Source organism: Macrotis lagotis, chromosome 8, assembly GCF_037893015.1.
Source record: "Macrotis lagotis isolate mMagLag1 chromosome 8, bilby.v1.9.chrom.fasta, whole genome shotgun sequence".
Taxonomy (NCBI): domain Eukaryota; kingdom Metazoa; phylum Chordata; class Mammalia; order Peramelemorphia; family Peramelidae; genus Macrotis; species Macrotis lagotis.
Genome location: NC_133665.1, coordinates 176,615,124 through 176,637,796, shown reverse-complemented (window position 1 = coordinate 176,637,796; position 22,673 = coordinate 176,615,124). Strand labels below are relative to the sequence as shown.

At 40.3% G+C, this 22,673-nt stretch overlaps 1 protein-coding gene across 1 annotated transcript; it reads right to left on the bottom strand.

Annotated features, from left to right (window-relative positions):
• Positions 1-1,157: 1,157 nt before the first annotated feature.
• Positions 1,158-22,482, bottom strand: DNASE1L3 (deoxyribonuclease 1L3). The gene is made up of 8 exons (XM_074196089.1): positions 22,008-22,482; positions 16,795-16,883; positions 13,571-13,663; positions 11,607-11,719; positions 7,081-7,193; positions 5,467-5,624; positions 2,622-2,718; positions 1,158-1,636 (listed from the first exon to the last, which is right to left on the bottom strand). Exons 1-8 carry the CDS (start codon positions 22,146-22,148, stop codon positions 1,514-1,516), a joined length of 927 nt encoding a protein of 308 aa, XP_074052190.1. The 5' UTR covers positions 22,149-22,482; the 3' UTR covers positions 1,158-1,513.
• Between the last annotated feature and the right edge of the window lie 191 nt (positions 22,483-22,673).

Below are 22,673 nucleotides of genomic sequence, written 5' to 3'. Positions count from 1 at the left end.
GTCATTATTATAATTTTGTTATTCCATTCATCTTGGGGACCACCACCCTAGAACTGCACCATCCTATCTGGTCATGCTTCCCATTCCAACTGCCATTCCACTGGATATTGAACCCCCTCCCCCATCCTCCTTTCTCCATCTCTTGTTCCTGGAACAGTTATATATTACTTTTGGAAGGAATATGACAATCGACTCCCCAACCCTGTGACTCCCCAGAAGAAAGCAGCCTTCCCTAGCCAGCATTCACTCAGATATGCTGTCTCTGCTGCTAGAGGATAAATCACTTGAAGGCCAGGGTTATATTGCTTATTTGTATTTGTATTTTAGCCCCTTAGAACACACAATGAGCAAATACTAGTAATTACTTAACACTTAGCATTCATTCATTATCCATCCACTCATTCATTCATTCATCCCTGGTGTTTCCTAAGAGTTTAAATGCATTATCCCTTTAAGAAATGTTTTATTTTAAAAATGTAACATCTTTTATTTAATACTTTTAGCTTCTAAATAACAATCATTGTTAGATATACCTTTTTTCCCCTTGGTCCTCCTGTGACTATCCTCCCCAAACCCAACCCTAATCAAACCCTCCCTTGCGGCAAAGAATATGAGCCAAATGAGCCAAAGCTCCTTGAGAGCAGAGATCTGACATAGAAATGCTTATTAAATTGAATTGAATGAACAAAGAAAATCAGGTAAGCAAAACAATTGATGGAGTGACCTCCTCTGCTAATGTGGGAAACATTAAATACCCTCACTTCATATAAGAAAAGTAAATATGTTTTGTTATCTTATCTCCAGGATCGTTATTGGTTTTTCAGTTACTCAAAAAACGTGTCATCCTTTTGGAGAGCTTTTCTTTTACACTATTGTCATTGACTGGTTTTTCTTCTTCACTCTGCATCAGTTCAGACAGATCTTTCCAAGTTTCTCCAAATTGATCAGATCTGTCATTTTCTGGAATAATATCCCCTTACATTGACTTGACCGCAGTTTGTTCAGCCATTTGATGGTCAACTGACGGTCACTCAATTTGTTTCTACTGATTTGTTGCTATAAAAAAATGACTTGCGTTTTGGTATATAAGCAACCTTTGTTTTTTGTCTTTCATCCTTTTGGGGATATATATATATATATATATATATATATATATATATATATATATATATATATATACACATATACCAAGTAGTGGGCTAGTCTGAGGATATAATTAATTACTTTTACACTATTAATAGATTCATAGTTCTAGAACTAGAAGGGATCTCAGATGCTGTCTTAGCCCAACTCTCTCATTTTACAGAGGAGGAAGCTGAGGACAGGGAGGTCATTGACTTGTCCAAGATGACACAGAATCTCAGAGTTGGGACTTTTGGCTTGGAATCCAGCACCATTTTCCTTGATGAAACATGGTCAAACTGCTTTTGATGGTTGATGGCCCCCAGAGTTGTTTATTGTTATTAAAAGAAGAAAATAAAAAGAGGAAATTATTAAGAATCAGCTCGTGCTTCTAGGAACGCTGTGACTTTTTTCTCCCTCTCTTTTTTGGGGCAACAGATCTGACAAGGTTAGTGGGGCTTCCCCCAGACCGCAATGTGAACTCCACAGGGAAGTGATCGCTGATCTCCAGAGCCTGGGAAAAGAAAAACAGCCTATGATCAATCATTGACTCAACTTCTCTTGTAGCGACGAAGGACCCGAGGTCCAGTGAGGGCAAGTGACCTGCTATTAGTAGTTGTTGTTCAGTCATTTCAGTTCTGTCTGACTCTTCATGACCCTATTTCTTGTTTTAAGGTTCTTGCAAGGCAGATGGGGTTAAGTGGCTTGCCCAAGACCACACAGCTAGGTACTTATTACCACCTAGCAACCCCCATGACTCTATTTCTTTTTTTTTTTTTAGGTTTTTGCAGGGCAAATGAAGTTAAGTGACTTGCCCAAGGCCACACAGCTAGGCAATCATTAAGTGTCTGAGGCCAGATTTGAACTCAGGTACTCCTGAATCCAGGGCCGGTGCTCTAGCCACTGCACCACCTAGCTGCCCCGACCCTATTTCTTGATGGAGATACTGGAATGACTTGCTATTTCCTTCTCCAGCTAATTTTACAGATGAAGAAACTGAGACCAACAGGGACAAATGATGTTAATAAATTTCTGAGGCTGGATTTGAACTCAGGAAGAGGAATTTTCCTGACTTGCTACTTGAATCCAAAAAAATTCAGTATTTTAGAAATGCCCCAATTTACAGAGGTACTAGAACAGACCCTTGATCCATCTTGGGGTCAATGTTTATTGCCAACACTGGCCTTGCAGTATACTAAGGGCCAAGGCATGGCTGTCCTTCCCGTTTCTATAGGAGGATCATCAATCACAGATTTGAGGATCATTTGCTCTAATCTGTTTTACAGCTCCCCTTGTTTTACAGATGAGGAGATTCTGCCCAGCCAGGGGGTCACTTGCTCTAGGTGACAGAAATTCTATACAACAGATCCAGGATTGAAATCCAATCTTCTAACTTCAAAAAGATCTTTTTCCCCATTACCTTCAGAAGGGAAGGCTGCATGGGAACAAACTCAACATCCCTAAGGATAGCCCTAGAGCAAAGCAAGGGGCAGATTTACCTCCTCTTCAGTTATCTTGTAGGCTTTCTGGAAATCAAAGATGTTGGCAGAATTTGGAATAATGGAACTGTTTATCTGCTGACCTTGGATCACGATCCTATGGCAAGGGAACAAAGAATCATTCAGTTAGTGAAACCCTGTTTGGTCTCTTGATTGGGACTTAGATTTGATATTTATAGGGTTATTTTCCAGTGGGTTTGGATGGAAATACAGCTGGCTACAATGGGAGGAACCTTGGGCAAGGGGGAAGTCATCCTCCATGATTTTTGGTCTTGAAATTGCTGACTCCAGTGCTAGGGGCATTTCCTCTCATGAGAGTTGAGGAGCTAATGGGAGACTTCTTTTTTCCCCAATGTCAGAAACTAATTTCCCACAGTGTCTACTTCTGCAAAGGAAATTCCCAACCCTGAAAGTCTTGAGGGGAACCAAGGAGATTCATAACATAGAAACAAGGTCCAAACCTCAAAACAAGAGAAATGAGAATGACCTGTTTGCAAATGTGCAAAGCTACAAACTTAGTAGATGGTGGCCACCTGGGATTGTAAGGCCTAGGGAATTTTGATGCTTTGAGATTTTGCATTTCTGTGAACTGGACTGCAGATGGGAAGGCATTCAGACTTCCTAATCAAAAGAACAACTCGAAATACTGTTTTACTGTCTTTTATGATCCTACCCCAAATTGGCTATGACATAATTAATTACTGATGTGTTCAGTCATGTTTCAGTCATGTCTGACTCTCCATGGTCCCATTTGAGGTTTTCTTGGCAAAGATAGTGGAATGGTTTGCCATTTCTTCTCTGGCTCATTTTACAGAGGAGGAAACTGAGGTAAACAGGATTAAATGACTTATCCAAGGATTGCACAGCTAGAAAGTGTCTGAGGCCATATTTGAACTCAGGAAGATGAGTCTTCCTGACTCCAGGCTCCACTTCATTACTTAGTTGCCCTTAACAAATGATGAGTTATAACTATTAGAAGTATTTTTCCATCTGCCAGGACAGGTGGTCCCCAGTGACTTGGCTGGAGGGGATAGCTTTCTGTTCAGGTATGGGAAAGGACCTTTTCCTAAATTCCTGATAGATTGAAAAATGATGGTTTTCTGCTCATAAATAGGAATAGGGCCCTCTTCATTTAAAAGGTCCCCAAACTTATTTAGAGAGGTAGCAAAAAGAACATTGACTTTGATGTTAGAAGAGTTAGATTCAATCCTGCTTCTGTTGTGGGACTTTTGGGAATGTCAAGGAATCTCTCTGGGATAAAGTCTTGTATTCTGTAAAATGAGAGGGTTGAACCATATGCTCTCCATAGTCCCTCCTGACTCTCCATCTATAATCCTGTGCCCTTTGGGTTGGAAGAGCTTAAAATGGAGGCCAGGTATAGCCTTCCCCTTGAGTTATATGCCTGCAGGATAACAAGGAACCCGTGGACCAAGCCAGGAGTTGTGTGATCAGGAGCAGGGAATCCGACAGGACAGGAAGTAGTAAGCTTTGGTCAAGTCATTGGGAACCTGCCTTTCCGCTCTCTTCTTCTGCGAGGCGCTAAGATAGACTTTTCTTCCTTTTCTAGCTAAGAAAACAGTAGCTTCTGGGCTGTGTTTAGGGTTTTCCCCTCTTCTGGGTGGTCATGAGTGATGGAATGGTCCAGTCTTGCATCCTGTCCTGGTTCTGCTCCAACTGAATTAAGTTCAGAAGACCTGGCTTTGCGTCTGTCTCTTTTTCTCTTTTTTTCACTCTTTCTCCCCCTTTCCCTCTCTCTGCTAAAGAGTTAGGAAGACTGACTAATGGGTCCGAGGAGGTCTTGGACAAGTTCTGCTTACACTTTTCATTCTCTGACCAATGATTGGCCTTATATGTTTAGGATTGTTATGTAAGATTCTTTGTTCCATAAGTCTTTTAGGGGGAAGTTTGTAGCATTATTATGGAGAAAAGAATTTTAGTTGATAGTTCAAGGATTTGATAGTTTAATTTATATGGGATCTGTATGTTTGTTATCAAGATAAATATTCCTGACTGTCATTTTATTTCAATGTTCTCACTTAATGTACCATTCTTTAGAACAACACCAAGTCTTTGTGTTGCCATTAAGAAATGAGATATGGTGAGAGGTATCCCCAGAGTGGGTAGTTTGAGGAACAAAGGGAGCACTTTAGATATGGCCAATGTTCCAGATGTAAAACCATCTGTGGTATCACATAAGTCATAATAATAAATTGTTCATTACGGCTTGTATGCTTATCCAAGGGCACAGAAGTCTCTGAGACCTTACTTTTCTCTTCCATCTCATCCCTGAATCTTCATGCTCCCCTTGCCCCTCCTGAAAAACAGAAGGAACTACCCACTCTAGGTATACTTTTCATCCCATCTCATTTTTTAATGTCCGCAGTCACAAAGAAGACCTGGGATTCTTTTCCAGGTTCTCTGACCCCAACCCCGTGTTCATCCCATGATCCCACCCAACCTCTCGCTGACCCTGCTATCATATAGATGTAGATGCTGGCTGAACAGAAGTGATAACTGAAGTCATGGGAATAGGTCACATTTCTAAGCAAGAGTCTCTCTAAGAGGACATCTATTCAAGCGACCTATAATAACGGAAGACCTATTCTCAGGACTAAATAGGGCAAAATGGAATCTCACAAAAGGAAGATTGTTGAGTTAGCTGTCACCTGGGATGACTCAGGTTCCTCTGATCCTTTTTTCATCTGGATCCTTTTACTAACACTAAACCATGTCCCTTCTGATTTCCTCACAGAAATGAGTTGACCACTGGGGATGTCTTCTTTGGGGGAGCTGTAGAATTATGAGGGTTTTAGACTGGGGTGAGGGGGGAAAGGGAGCCTCTTACCTATCATAGGCACAGTTGGTACTTCCTTTAACTGTTGTGTCCATATTATCACTAATCAACCAGACAAATTTGGGATCCATCCGAAGTCGGATTTGCTTCCAGGACTTCTTTGGGACATAACTACAGCCAGCATTGAAGTCTCCCATGAAGACAAAGTTCTAAAAGACAGAGGCTTATTGAGTCAAGAAGTATAAAAACTTTACAAATGTTTGAACTTATAATCCACAGCAGTAAAACTGAAGCTTTGGGATGCCCCATTCTCAATAGACATGGACTTTTTCCTTTCCCTTCCTTTAAAAAAATATAAATCAACAAAAAGAGGATCCTATATTTAGAATGCAAAGGCTCCACAAGTCCTAGTTTTGATGAGGCACTCTGATGCAGAGAAGAGGGTACTGGGTTTGGAGTCAGAAGACTTCAAATTACATGTCAGACACACTGTGCTACCCTGGTAAGTCCTTTGGGCCTCAGTTTCCCCAAATGTAAAATGAGGGGTTGGATGTGTTGGGTACATCCAGCTCTAGCCTGTGATCTTTTGTCCAAAATTGACTCAAGAATTTAGTAGGGACTAGACAGGAGAGAATGTGCTAGACTGTTAGCCCTTTCAATTATCCCAAGCTACTCCTTGAAACCAGAGGCCATCTGTTTCACACAACTATTATTTTGGTGGTGTTTTGTGGCTGATAGTCATGGAGCACCTCAGCCTCCAAAGAACCAGAATTTTGGAATACCCAAAGGGACGATAGAGATTCTCTTGGAGTGGTTGCTTGACCTAGAGGGTTGAGCTTTGAACCTTATATTAGGCATTGTACTAAGCACTTTGTAATGATTATTTTGTTTGATCCTCAGAATAGCAACCACCTTCCCAGATAATCTTTCCCCATATATTGCACATATACATATATTCATTGTTGGGGAAAGCAACTGAAGATAAAGTCTTTCACCTGGACTCCACCTATGTCAATGTTTCCCTTTCCTCCTCTTCCTGGTCACCCCCACGTTCTCATCTCTTTTCTTTCTTTTCTGCCCAACTCAGCATTAATTCTACTGATTTCCACATCCTCCTAAAACTTTCTCATCTCCTAACAAAAAAGGATCCAGAGGTCACAAAAAGGGAAGGAGCCTCATCCATCATCTCACACATCCCCTAGAAGGGGAAGGAGCCTCAGACATTGTCTCACATGATTCTGTCATTCCACAGAACAGAAAATGAATTGATTCTCTTTCCCCCTGAACCCACCTGTCTTCCTAACTTCCCTCTATCTTTAAGAGTAACCCTATCCCTCCAGTCCCTCAGGTTAGCAACTTCAGAGTCATCCTTTTTCACACTCTCTGCTCCAATATATCAAATCAATCATCAAATTTTGTGGCTGATACCCCATATCTCTTGCATCTATTTCCTTCTCTCCACTCATACAGCTTCCACCTTAGGTCAGGCTTTCATGTCTTTATACTATCCATCATACAAGTAGCTGCCATATTGATGTTCTATAAGCCCAGGTCTGACCATGTCACTTCCTGTCCCAAGAAGTCACAGTGGCTTCTTGGGTTGCCTCTTCATAAAATACAACCTCTCATTCAACCTTTAAAGCCCATGACAGAGAGGGTAATGACCTCAGGCTTCCATCGACGTTTTACATCCATGTAGACATCAAAGAGCTCATTGATTTCCCGAACAGATGTTTCTGGTGTTGTATGTAGAGGGATGATCACAAAATCTGTGATGGCTTGGGAAAGGGAGAGAACAGGGACATAGTCAAATTCTCCCTGTCAAAGTCATGGAAGCAGAATAAAAAGAAGATTATAATCTTAGAGACCAGAATATTATGGTTTTCCCCCAAGCAGCCCAACTTCAAAGGAATGATAGCTGACATTTCTATGGTTCATTTAGGTAGAAAAATGTTTTAGTTCTGTCATTCCATTTGATTCTCACCATAGCAAAGCTGTGAGACAGGCACTATAGTTAATATTGTGCCCGTTTCATAGATGGCAGAGGTGATGCTCGAAAAGATTAAATAACTTGCCCAGGGTCACATAGCCAGTAATTGACCTTACTTCTCCTTTATATTTTTTTTTAGGTTTTTTCCAAGGCAAATGGGGTTAAGTGGCTTGCCCAAAGCCACACAGCTAGGTCATTATTAAGTGTCTGAGACCGGATTTGAACCCAGGTACTGACTCCAGGGCTGGTGCTTTATCCACTGCACCACCTAGCCGCCCCAATTGACCTTACTTCTAAAATGAGAATAATAATTCTTGAGGAGGAGGAAGAGGAATGTTGTGGTGGGAAGGGCAGGACACCTAGAGATGTAAAATTTGTGTTTAATTCCTAGTTCTGCTAGGAATTTCCTGTGTGATCTTAGGCAAATCACTTTACTCTGTGGGTTTTACATGGGGGGATAGGGCTGCATGACTCCCCAGGTCCTTTCCAGTTCTACCATTCTACTATCCAGCAATTCTGGAGACAGATATGGCCAATCTTGAATCTGACTGAAGAATCTGGATTTTATTTATTAGAACATGAGGAAAAAAGTCAGATAAGGTAAAAAGAGAAATGTGGTGAGATTTAGAATATGCTTATGGGTGAGGAGTAAAAGGAATCATGAAGCGAGGGATTTGAGGGAAGAATCCACTTTATAGGGGAAAACATACTTAAGATTTGAATCTTTAATCCTAAATTCAGTGACTTCATGAGATACTCTTACACCTGAGACAAATTACTCATCAGGGACCAACTGGTGACACCAAGGGAGAGATCTGGGATTGAAAGGTTGAGGGTGCAATGAAATTATTTCTGACTTTTTGTCTTTTCTTCTGTAACAGTTGGTATCCAGAATTTATACTTCTTTTATATTTATATATATATATATATATATATATATATATATATATATATATATATATATCTTAAAGGTCTACTCATGCACAACACACTTTTTTTTTTTTTTTTAGGTTTTTGCAAGGCAAACGGGGTTAAGTGGCTTGCCCAAGGCCACACAGCTAGGTAATTATTAAGTGTCTGAGATCAGATTTGAACCCAGGTGCTCCTGACTCCAGGGCCAGTGCTTTATCCACTACACCACCTAGCCGCCCCTCACAACACACTTTCAATAGAAAGTCCAATCCCTTCCTCATTTCCCCCCTTTTCTCTTTGTTAACCTTAAAGCACTATATGTTAATATTATTGTCATGATTGTTTTCCCAATTTTAAAGAAGTATTATGCCCTACCACAAAGTCCACATTAGACAAAATCAATTAACTTCAGGTAACTGTAACATCAACATTCATTCTGTTGATTTGGGTCAAGATAATCGGCAAAGGGAGGCAGTTAGGTAGTATAGTGGATAGAACAGTGGCCCTGGAGTTATGAGGACTTGAGCTCAAATCTGACCTCAGACAATAATTACCTAGCTGTGTGACCTTGGGCAAGTCATTAACCCCATTGCCTTGCAAAAAATAACAACCCCTCCCAAGATATCAGCAAAGGAAACTTCCAAAGTGGAAACTCCCTCCACTGGGACAGATGAACAACATATGTGTAACTTAGACCCTTATAGAGCTGATCTGAGTGCTAAGAGATTAAATGACTTGACTATAAATCATACAGCCAATATGCATTGGTGTAATATTTGAATTCAGGTCTTCTGGACTCCCAGGCCCAGCCTTTATGTCTCCATGCTTTGGTTTCTTGTTTTACATAGAGTAGGCATTTAAGACATATTTGCTGAATGGAATTGAATTGAGAAAGGAAGACCTTTTTTCAATAAGGAAGCAAATTAAATGAAGACTATCTTTGGGAAAATAAATTAGGCAAGCTAAATCATTACATTAAAGGAACGTTAATATTTCCTTTCATGAGAACAATCAATTTAGGTTTAAGTCTAACAGTTATGGCTGAAGTAGGAAAGGACTACATTTGTCAGCATGTCTGGATCCAGAGCATGAAGACACACTAGTGCATATTTACATAACATTTTTAAGTTTACATGTATTTTAACTTCACAACTCTGGGAGATGAAGAAACTGAGCTAAAAAGCAAATAAATGATGTGCTCAGGATGAGCAGAATGAGCAGAAATGCTCAGATCTTTAATTGGGTATGGGCAAAAGGAAGCGTGTGACTTAAATTGCTACTAAACCATTTATACAATGACAACAACTCTAAAAACAAATATCTTTGAAAGTGATAAGACCTATGATCAATACAACATAGCAATACATACATGATTCCTGAAGACGGATGACCAACATACTCTATATTATAGAGAGCTAAGGAGGAAATGGAAAACCACTCTAGTAGCTTGGTCCCCCCCCAAAAATCCAAATGGGATCACAAAGAACCAGATAAACCAACTGAATCATAAAAATAGATTGAGAGTGCAGAATTCAACAAATATATCTTTGTGTACACCCATTGGGGGGCCAATTGACAATACACATCTTTTATTCCCCCCCATGAGAGAGAAAATAGAATTGTTGATTTTTTTTTTAAATAAAAGGTTGAGAGGTCTGAAAGAACTGAAATGTTGCACATTTCACTGTATATGATGTCATTTTGGTCTTTGATAACAAGGGACAAGAACCAGCCAACCATTATGAGTTTTACTTTACTGTTTTGTTTTGTTATGGGAGACCTCTCACAAAGTGGAATTAATAATAATGTATATATTGTCAAAACAAAGTATGTCAATAAACCGAGTGAACAAAAATGGCATCCTTCCGCAAAATGAAGAATGTGACAAAGTAAATCATAGGTAGACATTACAGCTAAAGCCTGGACATCTTATGCAATTTGTTGGTTTATATAATGGATACAACAATTTAATTATTTGTTGAGGTTGACTAAGCTTTTGGTTCTTTCTGGGAGTTGTGTAGGTAGCCTTTTGGATACAATGCACTATTTATGAAGTAACTGGTATTGCAAGGCACTAGATGAGACTCACTCCAACCCCATCTTGAACCCCAGCCTGGGTTGATCCAGAGCTGATTGGACTCATGGGCTATAAAATCCCCTGCTTCTTTTCCCTGAGATTGTATGTGTTGTATGTAGTCAAATGGAAAGAGGGAAGAGGTCAACTGCAAGTTCCCTTGGTGCTGATCATAGATGAATTCTTTTGGAGAAAGGACAAGTTATGCTAGAGATGCTGTAATAGACTGAGGTGGTGCAATCAATCATTTCTATCAATCTGAACAACTCCAATGACCCCGAACTTTTAATTATGTCCAAAGGATGCATTCCAAGTTAGGGGAGTCATAGCCAATCAACTCTTGGAAAAGACCATCCAATTCTGAGAACTGAAGCTAGTAGAAACCACATCCTCCTTTGTTGTTGTTTAGTCATTTCAGTAATATCTATCTAGCTCCTCATGATCCCATTTGTGGTTTTCTTGGCAAAGATACTGGAGTGATTTGTCATTTTCTTCTCCAGCTCTTTTTTACAGATGAGGAAATTGAGGCAAACAGGGTGAATTGTACATTTAACATTTGTTGATAAAACGCCATCCACATCCAGATGGGGGGGAACCCACAGAATCTGAATGAACTCTATGTTCACTTTTTAAAAATTTCTCTCATGTTTTAGCTTCCTCTCCCAGGGTTTTCTTTCTTTTCCCTTAGTCCTAATTCCTCATAAACAAAATGACTAAGATGTAAACATGTTAAACACAAATATACATCTGCAACATTCCCTAGACTTCTGGCCGCTAAGGGGAGGGGGGGAGAAGAGAGGCTGGAGGAAAATTGTGTAACTTCTAAATATGCAAGTGGATGTTTCTGACTCCAGGCCTAAAATCACCATGCTGCCCTCATCCTTGACATTCATAAAATTAAAGAAATTAATTATTGAATTATTAAAGGATTCTCTACTTCAGAGGATTTTGGATATCAGAAAAGCCAAGAAGGTAATCCATTGGCTCAGATGACAGTCCTTCAGAGTATAAATGAAGATATATATTGCAGTGAAAAGACCTGCCTTCAAAACCCGGCTCTCCCACTTACCATTGGTAGGAACTTGAGCAAGTCGTTTTTCTCTGCACCTCAGTTTCCTCATCTGTAAAATGGAGAGGTTGAACTCCAACCTCTAAAGACCCTCCTGGCTCTAACCCTCTGGCCTAGCAAAATCGGTGCTCTTAGTTGGGACTCACCAGTTTGAGGGGAGTAGAACCAGACCACAAAGGGCTCTCGGGAAAAGACGTCCTCATCTCCTTTCTGGGTGTCGTGATAGTGATAGCTTTTCTTCACAGATACTGCACTTTCTCTAAATAAAGTACAAAGGAAACAGGAGTCTGTTTTGAGCCACTTCCATTTTTTTAAAAAAATCACTTTGAAGGCAGGAAGGTCTTTGGATTATTGTCCTCTTTGAAGAAAAGGCCCTATAGCTTTTTAATTTGGGCTCAATCTTCTACTGAATGAAGATTTGATCATCCAAATACCAGATTCATGGTTAGTAATGAACTATCAATCACTATTAAATCTGAGAAATCATCAGACAGACTTTAATTTTCTCTGGTTTCTAAGAACACCAACAAATATGAATGATTTGTCTGTTCTCATCTTAGCTGAGAAAACCAAATACCCTAGGAGAATGTTCAGTGCTTTGTCAGCCAAATCCTTGGCAGAACAAAAGAATCCCCAGCTTCCCTCCAAGTTCAGCTCAAGTGACAAGGACGTTCTTTATCCCTATACTCTCTCCAGTTTGAATTTATCTGTACAATATTACATACATTTGTTTTTTGTTTTATAAGTTTTTTTTTAAAGGCAGTGGGGTTAAGTGGCTTGCCCAAGGTCACACAGCTAGATAATTATTAAGTGTCTGAGACTGTATTTGAACTCAGGTCCTCCTGACTCCAGGGCCGGTGCTCTATCCACTGCGTCACCTAGCCGCCCTATTGCATACATTTGTACAAAAATATCTGTACAATAATGCATAGCCTATATTTTATATATACTATATATTATATAAATTATATATTATTATACCCACCCCCACCACACACATACATTATATTACATATACCTCCAGCAGAAGGTAAGCTCCTTGAGGACAGGGACTTTTGGACTTCTTTCCATTTCATGCCTAGCCTTTCACACACCATAGTGAATTCACAGAAATGGTGAATTGTAGCCAAGAGGCCAAAGGTCACAATGGAACTACCTATACAACTCCCAGACTGATCCAAGAGCTTGGTCAACCTCAACAAATAATTAAACCTCATTTCCATTACACAATCCAATGAATACATAAGACGTCCAGGGGTTAGCCATGATATCTACCTATGATTTATTTTGCCACATTCTTCATTTTGCAGAGGCAATGAGGGGTGCTTTGTGAGGTATCAAACGGACTTGTAATTTCACTGCTTTTATACAAAACACCCTTTATTAATGCAGGTCACCATCTTATCTGCCATTTAAAAGTCTTAAACATTTTTCTGGGGGTATCAGGAGATTGAATGATTTATTCAGTGTTTTTACTTACCCATAGCATCAGGAATAGGACTTCCCCTACCCTCTACCATAGTATTTTGACTTTCTGAGTTCAATCTTTTATCCACTAGGTCATGCTGCCTCTCTGAGGTGGACTTTATAATAAAAAAAAATCATTCCTACATAGGACTCCTGTGATATCCTGGGATTCCATGAGGGATAAAGCTTTCACCAATTGTACAAGAATATATCCATAGCTTTAAAGAAAGTGTTTGTGAATTGCTATGGCAATGGCAAGAATTGTTTATAACTAAAATCTAGTATATAAAAAAAAGGTTTATCCTTTGATAGACATTATTTTAAGAGACAGATCTAGAAAGATGAAAACTTTGGAAAGAACCTTGGATTTGGAGTCAGTCATTTAGTTCTGCCACTTATTCCCTCAATGATGCAACCTCCTGTGCCTCAGTTTTCTCATCCCTCAAGGGAGGGGGTTGAACTTGATGGACTTTATGATCCTCTAAATACCTCAGCATATTGGGTTGACTGTCCCAAAGACAGACTTACAGAAGGATACAGACAGGAGTATCACAGGATGAAAAGAGGGCATCAAAGGGCATGGATGAACAACACTGGGTATGAACATCCTTAACTTCCCAGACCCACTGAGATATGTGCTTACCTATAGAGAAAAGCATATTGTTCCTTGTAGGCATTTCTTCCCAGCCGGCTACTAACTACATAGTTGTAGTCTCTTCTGCCTCTTCGGGATTTCCTAGGAGACAAACATTTTTCATGAGCTTCATAAGTCAACATTGTCCCACCATTTTGAGTCCTTAGTCTATTCTCTATCTTACCTTTCTCAACTGCCAATCCACAATACATTTTTGTTCTTTCCTTAAGCTTCCCATTTTTGAGTCTAATGACATGATCTTGACATACAATCAATCCCAAGAGCAGTACATACTGGTAGTATTTTTTTAAATTAAAGATTTTATTTATTTTGAGTTTTACAATTTTCCCCCCAATCTTACTTCCCCCGCCCCAGAAAACAATTTGTCAGTCTTTACATTGTTTCCATACTGATAGTATTTTTGTACTGCAGGGGTTTAGGTCCAAATCATGTTTCTGATATTTATTGTCTATATAACCTATGGCATAATCACTTAATTACTCTGGACCTCAGTTTCCTCCTCTGTGAAACAAAGGAACTGGACTGGATGGTTTCTGAGATCCTTTCGAAATACCATTCAATCAAAAATCATTTATCAAGCACCATCGTACCAATTGACACAGTGGATAAAGTGCCAGACCTGAAGTCAAGAAAACCAGAGGTCAGATTTAGCTTTAGATACTTTACCAGTTGTGTGACCCTGGACAAGTCACTTAACTCTGTTTGCCTCAGTTCTCTATCTATAAAATGAATTGAGGAAAGAAATGGCAAAAGACTCTAGTATCTTTGCCAACAAAACTTCAAATGAGGTCCCAAAGAATTAGAAATGACCAAAAATAACTAGATAACAACAAAGTGTGAAGCACTCTGCTTAGTGCTTGAGAATGAAATATCCCTAAAAGAAGCTAATATTATAATGGGGGGACTAATGAAAACTTATAGAAGTATACTAAGCAATAGGGTGCTGATCCTTCAGTTAGATACCAGAGGTACCTATTATTCCCATGTAAGGAAACTGAGGCGCACTGTGGTTAAGTGACTTTTTTGATTGCTAACTCTAGACCTGGTGCTCGATCTACTTCTTAAAAGTAATACAAGGGGCAGCTAGGTGGCCCAGTGGATAGAGCACTGGCCCTGGAGTCAGGAGGACCTGAGTTCAAATTTGACCTCAGATACTTAATAATGACCTAGCTGTGTGGCCTTGGGCAAGCCACTTAACCCCATTGCCTTGCAAAAAACTGAAAAAATAAAAGTAATGCAATACGTATATTAAATTGCTCATTTTACAGATGAGGAAACTGAGGTGCAGAGAAAAGCAACTTGCTCAAGTTCCTACCAACGGTAAGTGGGAGGCAGAAAGAACATTTGCAACTCAAAAAAATTTGAAAATAAATGTTAATAATTGTTTTTACATTTAAGTGATGGGAAATTATATACATATATATACACACACACACATATATATATATATATATATATATATATATGTATTAAAAAAGATAGTGACACATGTGGAGTTATGTCCAAAGAGTTATAAAACTGAGTTTACCCTTTGACTCAGTCATGCAATTATTAGATCTGTTTCCCAAAGTGATCAGGGAAAAAGGAAAAAAATCCATATATTCTAAAATATTTAAAGTGACTCTCTTTGTGGTGGCAAAGAAATGGAAATTGTGGGGATGAGCATCAACTGGGGAAATGATTAAACAAAGTGTGATTTATGATTGTGATGGAATACCACTGTGCTATAAGAAATGATGAGCTGGTTGATTTTAGAAAAACATGGAAAGACTTGACCCAAGAGAACACTGTATACAGTTAAACCGCAATATTGTTTGAAAAAATTACTGTGAATGACTAAGCTATTCTCAGTAACATAAATATTATCAATTATAAAATTATCAATTACAAAAGACACATGAAGGAAGATGCTCTCCACCTCCAAAGAATTTTGAAGATGCATTTGCAGGACTTTTGGGCCCCTTTGCAGCCCACATAGAACCCAGGGTTTCACCATGTTTTTTTAAAGCCAAATTCAGAACTTGCCTAAGTTAGGTCATAATAGATTAAATTCCAACTTCCTGTTTATGTAAGACTCCACTTATTTTGAATAATTAGGATATCCAAACCCTATTTCTATGATCTGGTATGTAAATGACTCATTAATTCAATTTCCTCAAAAAGGATATTGTAATATACTTTATGAGAACATATGTCAAACATTTTTGGACTTCAATCAAGTTGAGAATGGGAAACATTTCTCAATTAGGGAATCTGGGGGGGAAATGGAGGGATCTAAAACTTAGTGGAAAATTTTGAATTAGGAATCAGGGGACTTGAATTAAAAATCTGTCCTTCCACTCACTACCTACAGGCAAATCATCCCACTTCTCAGTTTCCTTATCAATAAAGTAAAAGGGAATGGACTAATAGGTTTCTAAGGTGTCTCTCAAACTCTCTATCTCTAGTCCTGTCTGGGGGATTCTTGGGTCTCTTCCATTCTCTGGGTCTCAAATTCCTCATCTGTAAAATAAGAGGTTGGACTAGATGTCTAAGGGATCGTTTGCATTCTGAATGCCTGATCCTATGAGGCAGTGCACATGAAGAGATCTCCATCCCAGCTTCTCTTCCCTCCTGCCCCTGAGGACTGATCTATGGCATCAGAGAGAGAGAGAGAGAGAGAGAGGAAGGGGGTGAAAGTTGAGGCCGATGGCCAGTTCTCTGGAAGGCAGAACCTGAACTGGCCCAAGAACTCAAATTTATCATTCTCAGTTCTTCCTTCCTCCTCCCAAGAATGACAGAATCATAGAATGAATATTCTTGCTGAAATCTTCTAATCTCATTTTACAAATGTGGAAACCGAGTCCTTGAGAACTTAGGTGATTTGTCCAAAACCACCCATTTAGTGAGTTGCCCAGTTAAGAGGAAACCTTGAACTCTTGCCTCTTCATCCAATGAATGGGCTTCTTATATATTTCCTTCCTTTGTTTTTCTCTTTCCTGTCTCTTATCTGTTTCCTAGTTTTCAATTTTGTGATTTTAACCATTGCATATTCCTCCTGCTTGGAGCAGAAAGGTTTCTGTTTGGGACATAAGTGACCCAAGGGGAATGTGAGCAGATGTGGCCAGATATTTCAGCTGGGCAGGGTTTCTGTCTCTGCCCTTCCCTATTTCAGTTCTCTTTTGCTCTTGTATATTTGCAGAAAAGGGAGTGAGGACTTGTGCTTTTCTTACCCATTCAACATTTTCATCAGGGTGGGACAAATGATGTTGCGGGAGTCCTTGATTTCCATCAGGAGCATGATATCACAGCGATTGATGATCTGGACAAAAGACAAACAGGACATCACACTCAGTATTTCTTGCCTAGGTCAATGGCAACAATGGGAAATCAAGCCTGGGGAACTGCTTATTCACCTTGGGGAGCCCAGAAAGTGGTAGTGGATAAAGCAATGGGCACACCCCCACATGTGAGTGACCTTGACAATACTGAAACACTGCATTGTGACCAGGACAAGGATAGGACCCATGGATTTCAAGAACGTTCTAGTAAGAAGACTTCTACTCAATTAGGCACCTCTCCTGCCACATATTTCTGTCCTTAAGACAAGACTCATCTCCCAGTCGGTGCAAGATAAATACAGATGAGTGTGTTCCACTACACATCCCCTTTGTTGGTATTTCATATCATCTCTTTCAGGATTTCTGATAATAAAGTAACCGTTTACATATTGTTTTAAAATTTGCAAAGCTCAGTATGTGCAAACATATTCTACCATATCTACATTTATGTAAAACAGTATAAGCACATGTGAAACTGCATATGAATACATGTTATATACATAAATTAATGTATACTTGTCCCAGAAATGTGTATTAATGTATATTTCACAAGCTTATAATTTTTTATGGGCAGCCAAGTGACATAATGAATAAATCATGGGGCGTAGAGTAAAGAAGACTCATTTTCATGAGTTCAAGTCTGGCCTCAGAAACTGTCACTTCACCCTGTTTGCCTCTGTTTTCTCATCTGTAAAATGAATTGGAGAAGGAAATGGCAAAGCATTCCAGCATCCTTGCCAAGAGAACTCCAAATAGGGTCACCGAAAGTTGAACACTACTGAAAAACAACTGAACTAGGTTTAAACTACCCTAAGCCCATTAGAGTCTTTTAAAAACTTAGGAAGAGGGAAGGGAGACACTAAAGTTTTACTCTCCTTTTTGGAGAGGAACAGAGGTTCAAAGACATTCACTTCCTTGTCCATGGTCCTGGGTTCTGCCCTCAAGCTTCTAATCTCCGAGTTTACATACTATCCAATCTCCCTGGATGCATTGTCTCCCTGCTCCTGACAGCAGTGCAAAAAGCATTCCTGATAACCAAATAACATTTCACACTGATTATCATTGAAGCTATCTCCAGTTTGCCTCTGGAAAAAGAGTCTCTATTTGAAGCCAGGAACAACAAAAATCTCACCCCTCCCATGGGTATTAGTGGCCAGTGACTTCAGGGAGCTGAGATGTGTTGTCTTTGACTCATGCTTTGGGTCTTATCCACCAAGAAACTGCCTGAGGTTCACATCCTTCCCATGGACGCAACCCATGATCTTGACCTCATGTGCCCCAAATTAAATTCACTCTCCAGGATACTTCCCCACTTTCCTACTTGATCCTTAATCCCTTTCCTGGCTTAGGAAGATGGGAGCAGAGTACTGACTAATGGCAAGAATTAGGAAGGACTTTCTGTAGAAGGTAACTTTAGTTTAAATTATTTTTGTAGGGTTTTTTTTTTGCAAGGCAATGGGGTTAAGTGACTTGCCCAAGGCCACACAGCTAGGACATTATGAAGTGTCTGAGGCCTGATTTGAACTCAGGTGCTCTATCCACTGCACCACCTAGCCGCCCCAGAAGGTAACTTTAGATCTGAACCTCGAAGCTGACTTGGGGATAGAGACTGAACTAGAACTCAAGGAGATCTTATTTCAAATACTGTCTCAGACAGTTAAGTCACTTTACCTTTGTTGGCTTCAGTTTCCTCAACTGCAAAATGGAGATGATAATACTCCCCCCATCTTTCAGGGTTGTAGTGAAGATTCAATGAGATAAAATAGATGTAAATCTTAAAATACTATGCAAACATGGGTTATCCTCATCAGGAATGATGGGTTCCAAAAGACAAGGGTGAAGAGGGCAGTTTAGATGCTCATGGGAGATAAGATGGTTTGATTCAGTCTCATTCCCGGACTCTAATGGCCTCCAAGATTAGAACCTCAGCAGGAAAGTATTGGGGATGTATTTCTGTCCTAGTCAGGTTAAATTATACTAAGGGCCAATTTCCTGCCAGTCTCTTCATAGCACAGTATTTCCAGGCATCTATGAAACCTTTCATGGCTTCCCATTGACTATAGGCTAAAAGACAAACTCTAGCCCCTTCCCTCCAAGAATTAATGGCCCTCCAAGATCTGGCTCCCACGTGCTGCTCACTTGCATGTGCTTTACATTCGAGCTAAACCAGCTAAACCAGACAGTTTGATGTACCACAGGTTGTTTCCTCTCCCATGCTGAGCAACCTCTTTCCTCTTTTCTCTTCCCCCCCATTGCCTTCCTTCAAGGCTCAGCTCCAGGGGCCCCTCAAGCCCTGAAACCTTCTCTGATCCCCACTTCCCCCATAAGTGTTTTCTTCCTTCTCAATTTCCCTCATATTCAACTCTTCCATGATCATGTTATAGTCGTCCCCTTCCCCAACATCCCAACAGAAAGCAAGCTCCCTGAGGGCAGGGTCTATTTCATCTGTTGTGCCCAACACGTAAGTTATTTGTCAAAATCTCCTTGTTTAGAATAGGTAGGACGGTACAAGACGTCCCTTCGGCCCAAGGTCTCAGAGATTTTGATTTGATTTAAAGCATATCACGGGATGACAGAGGCGGAGGGCTCCTGGAGAGATCATCTTGTCCAAGCCTTTCGTTTTACAGGTGAAGATCCTGAGACCCAGAGATGCTAAGTCATTTAACCCCATACCCTATGACCCCTAAATCTTGCGGTCTTTCAACATTCCCAAGGTTATATAGATAGTGGACATCAGGGCCGGGGGCAGCCCCAGATCTCCAGACTCTCCATCTAATCTCTCTTTCCATCATGCTTTACCAGAGCCAACTCATTCACAAACAGGCTTAGGTGACAAAGACCGTGAGTCATCAGTAAACACATTAGGCGTAGTTTGCTTTCTAGCCATTGGGCAACAAGTGAATCACCACTCTCAGGAGAGTGTGGTACCACAGGTCTGCTTACAGAGCAGGGACTTCCCAAGGGGTCCTCCTTGGGATACAAAAATGCTATTTCCTTAAACAAAAGCTACCCCAGAACTACAACAATGCAAGAGAAAGAGTTACAAGAAAAAACCTGAAATGACTGTTGTGCAATTTCATTATCCCGAAAGAGTTGAGAAAATGCACCTCTTTCCCTTCTCAGCAGAAGTGAGGGTTTATGGGTATGGAATGTGCTATGTGTCATCATTCTCATCTGAATATTGGTTAGTTTTGCTGAACTTTGTGTCAATCCATTTTTTCCCCCATTACATGGAATGAAAAGCAAAAACCAAGGGATGATGTGCTGAGTGGTGAAGGAGGAGAAATATATTCAGTGCTATTAAAAGGATTCCCATAAAATGTTTAAATGTAACCCCCCCAAAAAAACCACCACCACCATTAAAACCCCCAAACGCAGACAGCAGCAACTTTTTAGAATGATGAATGAACAAGTGAGTTAATGCTCCTCACTCCCTGTATTACCTTGGGCAAGTTATTGAGTAAGCATTTCCTCTGAAATGAGAAGGTCAGACTGATGAATTTATCTAAGGTCCCTTCTGGCTATAAATGCTGCTCCTATCCTAAGCTGCCTCCCTTAACCACTTCGGAGTTAACTATCAGGGACTTCGTAGTTTGCAAAAGGAAAATATTTTCCTGATATAAAGTCTCCCCACTCCTCCCCTTAATGTGACCATAACATGACCTTAGGTCACCACAAATATCAAATGATGAAACGACAGGCTCAGATCCTGTCCCAAAGTCCAAGATTAAATCAGTCCTTACTCTTGAAAAAGATGTTCTAAGTGACTGTTATCGCTTAACTGAATTTGCCGGTTTATTAAAAAAAAATCAGAATCTGAAGAGTATATAATTTAATTACATCCAAACAAGAGGAAAAGTGACTTAAAAAGGATGGGCCAGCAAGGAATTCCATAGGGAGTTGGAGGAAGAGCCTGGAAAATGGTTAGGATTGTAAGAATTAATTGTAAGAATTAATGTAAATCACTATTTTTGTTTTTGTTTTTTTACAAGGCAGTGGGGTTAAGTGACTTGCCCAAGGTCACACAGCTAGGTAATTAGTATGTCTCTGAGGACAGATTTGAACTCAGGTCCTCCTGACTCCAGGGCCGGTGCTCTATCCACTGTGCCACCTAGCCGCCCCCCTTAAGGAATTAATGTAAAGATAAATAGTTACTCATCAGTTCAGTTGACTTGTACCAGTGTTTGGGAATGAGTTTTTCATAGAAGAAGCTCAGATTTTGAAAGGATGTCATTGGTCCTCTAGCCCAATCTATAAATGTCCCAAGGGTCCATCTAGCCTTTGCTTGAAGATGCCCAGTGCTAGAGAATCCACAGCTCACCCCATATTGGGGCAGCCAATATGGCACAAGTTTTCACTGTCATTAAGCCTGAATATATATTTCCACCCATCTTTGCTCCTTATTCTGCCCTGTAGGGCCAAAGAGAACAAGATATTCATCTTCCAGAAAGGACCTCATCTATGACTTGCTTGGTATAGGTTATTCTTAATGAAGATACTCTTTGTACCAATTCAAGTTGGCCCCTTCTCTGATATCTAAAGAGGGACACCAAGAGGCTAAATGACCTAGGTTCACGTAACTAGTATGCATCAGGGACAAAAATGAACCCAAAACATCCATACTCTGAGGTTTGCTCTCTCTGAAGCTGTTCCATAAGCATTTTAAGTCCATTTTTCAGATGAGGAAACTGAGCCTCAGACCCAAGGTGACTAAATTTCAGAAGTACAGTCAGAATCCAGGGTCATGGGATGTTGGAAGGGACTTTAAGAGGGCAACTGTGCCAAGCCATTTCTGTTGCAAATAAAGAAACTGAGGTTCAGAAGGGTTGAACAATTTGCTTAGGGTCACATTGCAAATAAATATTGACAGCTGGATTCAAACTCTAGGCAGCCCCTGCCTCCAGTTCCAGCATGTTTCTCATTGCTGAACACTGCCACTCCTGAAGCTAGTTTCATGAAAGGGAAGGTTTGGTTGGTTAGGGCAGTTATACTGGAAAAACTTTTCTGTCATATTCCTTCTTAAAGAAAGCTTGACTCCTGGGGCAGAGGGCCTCTCTGCAGTGCAGTTAGATTGTTATTTAAGTCAGAGAGCTCAGGGTCCTTACCTTTACAATAATGTCCATAGCTTTGGAATTCTCTCTCTTGGCTTCCCCAAAGGACCTTACATTGAAGGAGCAGATTCTCAAGGTCTGGATGCTCTCCAAGGAGACCAGTAGCAACAGGGTGCCAGCCAGGATCCTTGCCATCTTGGCACCCTTCTCCTGCTAAGATCGAGGTGCAACTGGGTAAGTCAAGTCGCTGGTGCTCCAAGGAGTGCCAAACTCTGGGGCAGCCTACAGGCTTTTATAGGGTGCAGATAGCAGGAATGACTGGCTTCCTTCCTTTTGCAAGCTTTCACTTCTCTAAGGAATTGAAGGTCACAGGCTTCTTGCCCAGAGGGAATCTTTTGCCTTTTAACCAAAACTAATTGCAGCTTGACACTGGCATTATTTGTTTTCCTCATTAGGAAATCAGTTTAGTGTTGCACTCCAACCTTTCCCATCCTGGAGGGGAGAGATGACCAATAGTAGGGCTGCCAGAGTTCCACTGCTGGTCTTAGTCTTCTCTGCTACTAGTCACAGTTCCATCTTAGAGCTCCAAATGTCACTGTTTTTCTTCCTTGTGCAGATTTTCTGTATTTCCCAAAAGATTAGGGGTTTTTTTTGGGGGGGGAAGGGATCATCTGGAACCTCCTGGGGAGGGGTCATTAGAGAGACATCATGGCACTAACA